This window comes from Nuphar pumila, chromosome 9 (assembly GCF_984573655.1).
Source record: "Nuphar pumila chromosome 9, dmNupPumi1.hap1.1, whole genome shotgun sequence".
NCBI lineage: Eukaryota > Viridiplantae > Streptophyta > Magnoliopsida > Nymphaeales > Nymphaeaceae > Nuphar > Nuphar pumila.
Window position 1 is genome coordinate 83,085,940 of NC_143257.1, and position 12,349 is coordinate 83,098,288.

The 12,349-nt window shown below is 39.1% G+C and overlaps 1 protein-coding gene across 2 annotated transcripts in view; it reads right to left on the reverse strand.

The window, feature by feature from the left end:
• The window catches only part of LOC149828662 (Insulinase (Peptidase family M16) protein), a 185,489-nt gene that overhangs the window by 133,562 nt on the left and 39,578 nt on the right, over positions 1-12,349 (reverse strand). For both annotated transcript variants that reach the window (XM_090017672.1, XM_090017671.1), the window contains exons 2-5: positions 2,832-3,078; positions 2,621-2,746; positions 1,348-1,485; positions 916-1,053 (exon numbers count right to left, since the gene is read on the reverse strand). In XM_090017672.1, coding sequence (XP_089873798.1) covers positions 916-1,053; positions 1,348-1,485; positions 2,621-2,746; positions 2,832-3,078 — 649 coding nt within the window. The remainder of the gene's footprint in view (positions 1-915; positions 1,054-1,347; positions 1,486-2,620; positions 2,747-2,831; positions 3,079-12,349) is intronic.

Sequence of the window (12,349 nt, forward strand, 5' to 3'; positions counted from 1 at the left end):
AAATTGCATAACTTTTGTTGATATTGACGATTGTTTGTTTGTTTATTCAATTGTTCTTAATTTTTGGGCAGGTTTAGTAATATAACAGGTTTACTATGCTTGACGATAGTGGCATTTGTTGATTAATTTTATATTGGATACATGTTTGCTATTAGTTTTAGCACTTTATTTTAAGAATTTAGATTGTTTTAAAATTATTTAGCATTTATTGATGTAATAATTGTGATTTTTTGCTTATTCTCAATAAATAAATAAGGATTTTTTAGTGTTGAATTTGTGTATGGATGTTAAAAAAAATCGCATTTCAATTCTGGTCTTGAATGAATCTGGATCGTAGGCTAGATTTGGACTCTAAAATGGATCTAGATCCTGTATTGGATTTTGGATCTAACTTTGAACCATGATCCAAGCTCATAAATGGATTTTGGATCATAAGTGGACAATAATCGGATTATGGATCTTATTTAGAATATGGATTTAATAAACCGTTTTGGGAGGGAGAAGAAGAGGAGGAGGGAGGGGGAGAGGGATCAGGGTTCAGCAGAGAGAAGGGAGACGGGAGGGTGGCTGGCGAGTCGGGAGACTCAGGCGGGGGGTCGGGGTTCTCAGGGAAGAGCGGGGCAAGCTCGGGGGGGTAGTAGCTGTGTGCCCGGATTGGATCCAACCTGGATCCAAAACAACAAATTTTTTTTTTGAAAAGTGCAAATCTTACACAAAACATGTTGACTCTAACACAACATTTCATGGACAAGAATACCCCTAATAAGAATGTAATATACAAGTAAATACACAAAGAAAGGAGCGGTACACATTTAGTAATACAGTATTGGACATAACTCTTAACAATAGGGACAGGTGCCTGAGGGTGAGTGAATGGAAAAAATGACATATATAGAAAGATTTTGGAGCACATACCCAACCAGCTTCAGACTCAACAAAGCATGAAAATCGAGGCTCTTCATGGGATGGAACAGGAGATGTTGGTACAACAGGAGGTGGCATCGGTGATGATACTTTCTCACCAAAGTGAGTTTTGATCAGTTCGACTACACTCTGCAAAAACAACAGTGGGGTTAAGATCATGACTAAGTAGGTTGGGAAATATACAAAAATTTTCTCCTATTTTTGCAGGTAAGAAAGCTTCGTAGGTTAGTAACTCATGCATTACTTCGATTGCTTTTTTCACTATTTCAGCCTTGCACCAAGAATATTTAGCTCATTTGTTTTCATAATGTAAATTATAAATTTTTTTTTAAACTTAAGAGAAAATATATGCATGGAGAAGACAAGCAGAAACAAGATATTGTATGAATTATTGGCAGAAGCTGGAGCTGTATGAACTCAAACCTGTGTATCGGTAAAATCTCCAACAGCGACGACTGCCATATTGTGTAGATGATACCATTTTTTGTAGAAACCTTCAACCGTTTCAGCAGACACAGTTCGGATCACCTTCTCTAACCCAATTGGTTGCCGCTCAGCATACTACAACATATACAGAGCTTTTAACATGGATAGCACATGCTAGACTGCAAAAGCCTTAGGAAATCCAAGGAAAATAAAAAAGGAGAATAATAATCCATATTCAATTAAATCATCTCCAAACCGAAGGTCTTCATATAATAACAAGCTGAGGACTAAGCACCAGAAGTAACTAGTTAAAGCATTACTCAACAAGGTGAGTTCTATTACAAAAGAAGGTGCCACTCACAAGACCACCTGGGTATAAGAACCTTCTCTTCGCAAGGTAGACTAAACTTTGATAGCCCATTATTCCAGTGTTCTTAGGTCATGTTTGGAATTGGGAAATAGTAGGAAGGGAAAAATTATAACTTTTCTAGCAGTTTCAAATGACAGAAAGAAAGTTTATCTAAAAAGTTTGATTTTTTGTAGAAAAAAAATACTCCACCTAGGGGGGTGGAGGGATTTTTCTTATAAAAAATTCTTCTTACATTAGGGCAACCATTCACCGACAACACATCTCATTCCATGGGATGCCACAAGAAGAGCTTCCTCCATCTTCATCTTCCTCCCATACACCACCATTTTCAGCTCGCTCCCTCCCTCCCTTAATCAAACGATCAGATTGTCACTTTGACCAACCTTGTTCAACATTTCTTTAACTCTTGTCATTTATGCATCATAATCATCTTCATTTTGTTCTACGAGTAAAAAGAAAATCTATACGGAAGAGATGTGGCTAATGATCCAGCACTTCTCTTTTTCTATTTAATAAAACTCTAAAAAGGACAACTGGGTCACCAAAGAGATTGACAATAAGTAGAAATAACACAACAAAAACGACATGAACTGAAAAATATTTCGACAATATTAACAAAAGAAATGAGTCAACTTTAATAGCCTCAGGAAGAAAGAAATTTCATAAATATTACAATTTGTTAAGAGCCTTATCACTACTTCAAATTCCATGTGGGCAACTGTTTACTAAGTTGTTTCAAATTTAAATTAGTGACTCCGTAAGGATCCAACTGAGCAGAATCATCCAAAAAAGAACCTTAAACCCTGAAGTAATAAGCTGCCAGATTTATTACATTGATAATGAAAACAACCATAAGCTCCAAGCCTCCAATATTATTGTATAATAAAACCCAACTGTTACCTTTGATCCCTTCATCATCAGACACCAGTGAGCTTCCTGCATACGCCCTGCTGCATTCCGTCCTCCCCTATATTCTTCCAAGACAGCGCCTCTTTCTTTTTCCAGATCATCAGATGAAGCCCGAACCTTTGTCAGAAATAGGTTATTTACCAAGTAATCAATGAATTAAACTGCCTGTCAACCAAAGAACAATAGGAAGAATAGCAGCTACCTCAGAACTGAACTCTGCCAACACTGATATAGCCTGGGAAAGCAACTCAGGCTTGTCTACAGGTACAAGCAACTCGTATATGGTTTCATCAGCTGATGTTGAAGCATTCTGACAAGCACCAAATTCTGCACCAATGCTTTCCAAGAACTTAACAATATCATGATTGGTATACTTCTTAGTGGCACTGAATGCAAGATGTTCCACAATATGAGCAACCCCACGTTCATCCTCCTCTTCTACAACTGAGCTGTCAGCAAGACAAACCAGCCATTCCATTTAAAATTACACTGATCACACACTTCTTTTAGGAAGCAAACTATATAAATGTCACAGCAGGCATACAAGTAGATGAGGATTTCTAGTAAAATTTTCCATGAATAAGGAAGGTATACAATTTGCAACAGAATAGGCTGAAGAACCAAAGAATAATTAAGATTTCACATCTATATAACAAAGAACAAAAAAAAAATCAATCTTTTATCTGTTATTCAATTAACTTCGGATTATCCTTATGTTTTTTAATTTTCTTCTTCTGGTTGCATTATAAAGAACAGGATAACAAACCTTGTGATAGTCACCGGGAGCAGCAAGAATAACTTATATGCTCTTGAGAGTGGTCATACTCCCAGATTCAGAGGTGTGACTGAGAGCAAGTGGCATAATCATCGTGGCGATGCTAATATTAAAGCAGTCCGACATATATCCAGAAAACATCTTATTGACATTGATGAACTTGATTCCAAAAACAAACATTTTATTTGCAGTACTTGTCAATTGGGGAAGTCCTGCAAACTTCCTTTCATTCCTTCCAATCATATCTCTAACTATGCCTTTGAAAAAATCCATTCTGACTTGTGGGGCTCAGCTCCTATTAAATCTAGGGAGAACTATCGATATTATGTGATTTTTGTTGATGGTCACACTAGATTTACTTGGTTCTATCCCTTAAAAAGAAAAACATTTTTTTTAATTGTTTTGTTCATTTTAGAAATTTTATTGAATACCAATTTGATAAAAAATCAAGATTTTTCAATGTGATGGAGGAGGAGAATTTGAAAGTGAAATTTTTTTGAAATATCTTGACAATCTTGGGATTAAAAGGCAAGTTTCATGCCCTAAGACCCCAATGCAAAATGGAGTTTCTAAAAGGAAACATAGAAACATCATTGAACTTGGACTTACTATGGTTTTTCATGCATGAATGCCAAAACGATTTTTGGTTGACGCTTTTTCAACTGCGCTTTTTTTGATAAATCTCTTACCATCATCTTCTTTGAAAATGAGCTCACCATATTTTAACCTTTTCAAGAAACACCCTAAATATTCGAGCTTGTGTGTATTTGGATGTAGATGTTTCCCTTATCTCGGAGGATATGCTAAAAATAAATTTGATCCAAAATGGTTACCTAGTATTTTTCTAGGATATAGCATAAAATATAAAGGATATAAGTGTTATATGTTAATATATATATATATATATATATATATATATATATTGAAACCGAAATACCCAGCAAGGGTATCTCAGTCTTTTCATTGTAATAGGCGTCAGCCCATTAGGAGCTGACAACCCTTTTTCACCGTTTTATAATTTTTTGTTTTTTACTGTTGAGCCAGCTCCAGTATAGCTGTTGGAGCTGCTCCCAACAGTCATAAATAGGACTGGTGGGAGCAGCCCAACAGCCATATTGGCTGCCGCCTTTAGCCTCTTGTATTATAAATAGGCCTCATGGCCTTTCTATTATTTCATCTCTTTTTCAAGAGAGTTTTCTATGCAATATACTTTCTCATTTGACCCTTGTGTGGGTGGTGTGATTGTTCAATCAAGTGTTCTCACTTGATTGAGGTGTGTGTTCTTGCATATTCATCGGATTTGATCCACTTCATTACATGGTATCAAAGCTTGAGTGTTCCAAAAGCCGTTTTTAGAGAAAATCATGACAATATCAAGAGGAGGATCGTGAGCTTGGCAAAATACAACAAATCACAAATTATTGCATCGGGAAGCGAACCACTTCAAAAAAAAATCTTGTATTTTCTTCCTTGATCTCTCTTTCTTTTTCTTTCTCTCTCTGTCCACTTGTTGTAAATGTAGAATGAGAGGGAAGTAATAGACCTCATTCCCATACGCCTAAATGACACAAAAACTATGTGATGTGGGCATCAATAGTAAAACATAAAATATGGGAAAAGGGACTTTGGGGATTGGTTGACGGCACCGAAAAAGAGCCTAAACTCATTCTTACAAAAATCGAGAATGAAAAAGAAGTTGCGCTTCAAGGAGAGGAAATGGCTAAAGTCGTTTCCGACTATGAGAAAATATGGAAGGAATAGAGGATGAGTCATTCCAAAATTATTGGATGGCTCATCAATAGTGTGGACATCCACAAGTGTTCTAGTTTGGCGAAGTTTGACTTCGCTAGTGATGCATGGAAATACCTTAAAGACATGTAGTCTTAAGGATATCTGTAACGCCCCAAAATTTTAACCCAGATTTTTCAGGATTTTTTTTTTTTGAAACTCAACAAATGATTCCAGGGTTAAGCATTTCAGAACGATACAGTAAGGTAAAAGCAACCACCCCATTTATTTGTATTTCAATAATAATAGAATCCAAACAAAGTTTATCACATCATCAGTCTTAAAACAAAAATTTCAATCAAAAAGCAATTAGGACCGCCAGGGAACAAATAGATCCAGTCCTGGTCAGCGCCTCATCCCGCTTCGCTCATGGACTACTCTGTGCCTGAAAATGATAAAAGTTATAGGAATTAAACTACCACGTCTAAGTAGGAAAACTGCAATTATTCTTGCAAGTATATCATGTGTCAGGTGTGATGTGGGTGTCGTGTTTGAATTTCAGTCTAAACATAAACACATAAGGAATTCGATATAATAGCAATAGTAGACATATATCTGAATAGAAAGGTAGATTATGTAACAGTTATACTTAATCACAAAAAGCACGTTATGCAACTACAACAATTAAGCAAGGTATTAAGCAATTAAAGCAGAACTTACACTAACATGAATAACATCTATATAACATTCATAATATGAATTCCATTAACTAATATATGCACAGTTTAGAATGTTGTTTCATCATAAGCACCAAATATAAAGCATGATAAAAGAGTATGCAAATGTCTTTTTAATGACTCCAACACAGTGATACCTAACTGTTCTAGTTGATGTTTATCTTTTCTTATCCCGCGGGTACACACGGGCCAAGGCAACCATCACAGAAGAGAACGTTCGGGGGTATATTATTCAAAGTTGTTTTATTAACCCGAATATTCTAACTGTAACTGAAATCCCAAGAGAGCGGTCAGTGACCGAGAGAAACTCCCAAAGGCCAAAACCAAAACAGGATGCATCCCTAACTTCTGCAGAAGAACATAGAACTACCGCCTAGGACACATTTGGTAGTCCGGGTCCCCCGACTCTGAGGACTGGGACCAACGAGTCGATTTACGCTCGAAACCAAACACATGTCCCCAGAGTTTTGTACCACTTACCCTCTCCAAGGTAAGCCTGAATCTGAGTGGGTTAATCTTTTCATTTAATTATTTTCCCGAAGTATGGGGTATTTCCCCAACTTCCTTCCACTATCCTAGCAGTATAATCTCAACCATAGTCATTTTACCAAGGTGAATAAACCATCCAAATCATTTGTCTATATTGATTGCTTAAACCCACTCAAAGTGCTCCGGTGCCTTTAAACCAGTCAAGCATGAATGCCCCGGTGCCTTTAAACCAGTCGGGCAACAAGAATTAAATTTAAGTTTCTTATCAGTATTATGATCCTTATTCTAAATGCTTTGGTACTTTTAAACCAATCGGACACAAATGCCCCGGTATCTTTCAACCAGTCAGGCTCACAGAAATTAACCTTTAATTTTCTCACCAATGTTGTTGACATTGAGTTCAAGCTCATTAACCAAAGTACCTACATCGGATATCCAATCTATATTGCCCAATTAGGCAAGATTCCCAAACTCCCTATCATTCATTTTACTTCACCGTGAACAAATAAAAGCAATTCACATAACTTGACTGCATGCAACAAACATTTTCAATAAATGACATTTCTTTAATATGTTTAACAGCTCTCCTACATCTGGTATTCAACCCAGATTGCCCATTAGGCAGGGTTTTCCAAACAACACCATTTGTAGTTCATTCACTCTATTTTTTTTGTTCTATTTCAATATAATATGTGTTTGAACATCAGAAGTTACGGACCTTAATATGCACTTGACTCATCAATTTACTAAGCCGCTAAATATGCATTTGAGCATCGTCTTAACATGCAGCTAGCTATGCATTGAAAATTTTACAGTTTAATATACACATGACCATAAGAGAATATGCAGCTTAACAGGCATTTGAGTATTATTAATTTCACAACATATTTGTCATTGAATATTTCAGAAAATCATACAGGACATAGCTCATTTTATGTAATTTCAGGGATTCTCCCAGTCAAACAACAAGAATTCATACGTGCAATATCTTTCTTGAATGATTAACTCTAGCTAGAGCAAAACAGAATTAGAACATACTAGGCATGGACGTTTCAAGTTATAGATATCAATAACTACAATTCAATTTCAATACACTCAGGTGGTTTAATAAGATTTCAGCATGTATATAACTTAATAGGTATATAAGCATCAAAATTATGCAGCTTAACAAATAAAAACATCGCAGGCATGGTCAATATTTCAGAATCCATTTCATAATGAGTCTAAGTGGAAATATGCAGAGCATACTAACATGTACCATTAAATATTCAAAACTCAGTTGTATATAGGTAATAACAAATAGAGTTATCGCCAAAACCCAAAGTTTCTCAACATAACCTAGGATCTGAGTATTGATATGTCAGAACATGTGATAGGGTGACCATGGAACCATACTCTGAACATGGCATATACGTATGATGTGTGTGCTCACATCGTCAAAAATTTCCTGGGTGACCTACCAATATACACCGGCTGGACAGTTTCTCAAACAGAACAATCTTGTCTCAGACAGACTATGCTACCACACAGTTCTCGTTAAATGCATATATCATCGTTCATGCATCAAATGACAATTTTACAAGATATTTTGATTTCTAAACAAAACACATATTCAAAAAAAACTATGAATCAGGATTTTGAGCAGGGGACAAACAATAACAGTTTAATGATTGAGCAAGGCAAGATTATTTTTTTTTTCAAGAAGGCAAGTACATACTTTTTCTCCTTTTTTTTTTTAACAGTTGGTATCTAATCTCGCCGAGATTTATCACATCGGATTCAGTATTTTCTGTGAGTACCCACTCATCATTTGCTGATATGGTAAACAGGGGACCAACGAAGGGTTCCTGTGTGTACAACTCAAACGCAGAATTGTGATTCTGCGTTTTTACACAACTTAAACCCACTCATAGTGGTCATGCTCAACGATTTCACCTATTGAAACAGGTAAGCTACGAAATCTCAGCCTATCCTATATTAGAATCGAAAATCCCCAAAAAGACTTCGAACAGCAACACACGGCATACTTGAAATCGATACCTAGGCAAAGGCACAGAAACCCCACTATTGGCAATCCGAAACCCCCAAACCTGTCGATTGGGGTTTCCAGCACCTCAAACCCCCAAAACCCTAGTTCGTTAAGGATTTACGGGAACCCCACACCCCACCAAACCCATGATTATCCTGAAAAACAATCACAGAAAACGTACATTATCCGGCGAGGGTGTTGCGGCATGCACGAGAGGGGTCGGTCAGCCTGGACAGCACCACCACCGGCGAGGTCGGCTCTTCACTGCAAGGTCTCGGGCTGCGGCCTGGGGTCGGAGAGAGCTTCGAGGTTTAGAGAGGTAGAAGAGAGTGAGAGAGAGAGAATGGGACAGCGAGAGAAAGAGAGGGAGAAAGAGTTCGGGGTCCCCCTTTTGAAGGTGGGTGACCTTCCAAAAAGGAAGGAAGCCCGACGGCTTCGGCTTCCCCCCTCCCCCATTCTCAAAAAAATTGTTAGGGTTCAAAAGAACCCTAACCTGCGGCTTATCGGGGAAGAGCGTTCCCCCCTTTTTCAATTTTATCGGGCAGCCCTCCTATCGCCCCCCCCCCTCTTTATCCCTCCCTGTAATAAAAGTTTATTACAGGGAGTGGGTCGGGTCCGGGTCCGACCCGCGATGCTGGACCCAATTTGATTTGGATCCGGGTCGCTTGAACATTAGTGGACCCAGGGGTTGGATCCACTTGAGTCCGAACCGTGGATTTGAAAAATCTAAATTCTTAGATATTTATTTATATAATATTACTAAAATACTCTAATATGCGCATTTTTCTTTTGGATCCAATAACGGATCCTAGGCCCAAATCCACATAATTCTTAAGTTTTAGTATAAAATTTGTGGTTGTTACATCCTTTCTCCTAAAAAAAAAAATCGTCCTCGAAATTTACCTGTCAATGTTTACTCGAACAGCTTGGGGTATTTTTCTCGCATATTAGCCTTCGGTTCCCACGTGCTTTCATCGATGCCATGGTGTTGCCATCTCACCTTAACGAGAGGAATGGTCTTTGATCTCAAGACTCGCTCACTCCGTTCCAATATCTCCACTGGTTTTTCTTCCATTGTTAGGTCTTCCCTTATATCTACGTCCTCATATTGGATGACATGCGACGGATCTTGAAGATATTTTCTTAACATAGATACATGGAATACGTTATGTATCTGAGCATATTGAGGAGGTAGGGCTATACGATAGGCCGTTTCTCCAATCCGTTCCAAAATCTCAAAAGGTCCGACATATCTGGGACTCAATTTTCCTTTCTTACCAAAACGAAACACACTTTTTGTGGGTGATACTTTCACAAAGTCCCGATCCCCCACATCAAAATTGAGCTCCCTGCGCCTTTGATCTGCATAACTCTTTTGTCGACTCTGTGCTGTGAGCAGTCTATCTCTTATCATCTTGATCTGTTGGGTATAATGTTGTAACACGATTGGTGATTCTACCAATCGTTCACCAATTTCATCCCAATACACAGGTGATCTACATGGTCTTCCGTACAGAGCTTCGAAAGGAGCCATGCCGATAGTCGCATGGTAACTATTATTGTAAGCATATTCGGCTAAGATAACATGCTTGTCCCACTCACCTTTCCAATCCAGCATACATGCTCGCAACATATCTTCTAGTGTCTGGATAGTCCTCTCTGATTGTCCGTCAGTCTGAGGGTGAAAAGCAGTACTCAGCTTCAGTTTCGTACCCAAGGCTTGTTGTAACTGACCCCAAAACCGAGAAGTAAATCGAGGGTCTCGATCTGATATAATAGAAACTGGTACTCCATGCAGTCGAACAACCTCTCTGATGTATAAGTCTGCTAAGCTCTCAAGGGATTGATTTATTCGTATGGGTAGGAAATGAGCCGATTTAGTCAGTCGATCCACTATTACCCATATCGCGTCATGTTGTTTTCGTGTTTTCGGCAAACCCACCACGAAGTCCATGGTGATTTCTTCCCATTTCCACTGTGGAATCTCCATTTGTTGTATCATTCCACCAGGCTTCTGATGTTCCACCTTGACTTGCTGACAAGTCAAACACTTCGAGACATAACTTGCGACCTCACGCTTCATTCCATTCCACCAATACCCTCGTTATAAATCTTTAAACATTTTTGTGCCTCCTGGGTGTATGGTGTATTTGGACCTATGTGCTTCACCCAATAGTTCTTCTTTCAACTTGGGATCACTAGGGACCCAAAGTCGCTTTTTCATCCAAATATTGCCATCTTCTTTGAGTGAGAAGTGTGAATTTTCTTGTTGGGCTAATGACTTCAGTTTCTCATACTGGGGATCATCTTTCTGACCTTCAATAATCCTTGTAAGGATCTCCGGATGGGCAGATAAATTAGATAACCTGATACTTCCCACGATATCTGAAAACGGTTTCCAATCAATGAATTCCTCCACTAAATTCCACTCTTTTGTCAAAAGACTAGTCAAACTGCAACCAGCTTTTCGGCTGAGAGAGTCAGCTACTACATTTGCCTTTCCTGGGTGATAGGAAATGGTAAAATCGTAATCCTTTATAAACTCCAACCATCGTCGTTGTCGCATGTTCAACTCTTTCTGGGAAACCAGGTACTTGAGACTTTTGTGATCAGTAAATACCTCGAATTGTTCCCCATACAGGTAATGTCGCCATATTTTCAACGCGAACACCACGGCTGCCAATTCGAGATCATGAGTTGGATAGTTTCGTTCATGAATCTTTAATTGGCGAGAGGCATAAGCTATCACCTTACCATTTTGCATTAAAACACATCCCAACCCAGTACCTGATGCGTCTGAGTAGACCACAAAACCACCATGACCTGAAGGCAAAGCCAACACTGGTGCGGTGGTAAGCTTCTTCTTTAAGATTTGGAAACTCTCCTCGCACTTATCCGTCCATTCGAACTTAATTCCTTTCCTCAGAAGCTTGGTCATGGGCATGGCAATCCGTGAAAAGTCCTGAATGAATCTTCTATAATAACCTGCTAATCCTAGAAAACTCCTGATATCACTGATATTCTTCGGTTGACCCCAATTTAATACAGCTTCAACTTTAGTCGGGTCCACAGCGACTCCATCTCGCGATATGACGTGACCCAAGAACATGACCTTCTCGAGCCAGAATTCGCACTTGGAGAATTTTGCGAACTGGTGTTCCTTGAGAGTCCCCAATACGATCCTCAAATGTTCACGATGTTGTTCTATACTTTCAGAGTATATAAGTATATCATCAATAAAAACAATCACAAAAGTATCCAAGTACGCTCTGAATACCCGATTCATCAAATCCATGAATGCGGCGGGAGCATTTGTCAGTCTGAATGACATGACTACGAACTCGTAGTGACCGTACCTTGTTCTAAAGGCCGTCTTAGGAATATCCTCGTCCTTGATCCGAAGTTGGTGATACCCAGATCTAAGATCGATTTTTGAAAACACCTTAGCCCTTTGCAATTGGTTAAGAAGTCTTCAATGCGAGGTAGGGGATACTTATTTTTTACTGTTGCTTGATTCAACATTCGATAGTCTATACACAACCTCATAGAACTAGGGGTGGCAATTTCTGACACGACCCGCCAACCCGCCTCTTAGGCGGGTTCGGGTTGGGCTTAGGCCAACCCGTTTAATAAACGGGTCGACCCGCGTAACCCGTTTATTAAACAGGTCGGGTTCGGGTTAGGGGTATGCCAACCCGCCAACCCGGCTGACCCGTTTAATAAACGGGTTAGGCGGGCGGGTCAACCCGTTTACCCGAACCCGACCACCCGCAACCCGTATACGTTGCATTATCTAACCCCAATTTCCTAAAGTGAAATTAGTGAATCCATTCTTTTCTTTTCTTCCTACCCAACCGCAGCCGAGAGCCGAAGAGTCGGAGACCTCTCCTGAGTCTCCTCTGAGGCTCTGAGTCCTCTCCACCTCTCGTTGCCATCACGATTCACCGCACAGGCGCAGCCGA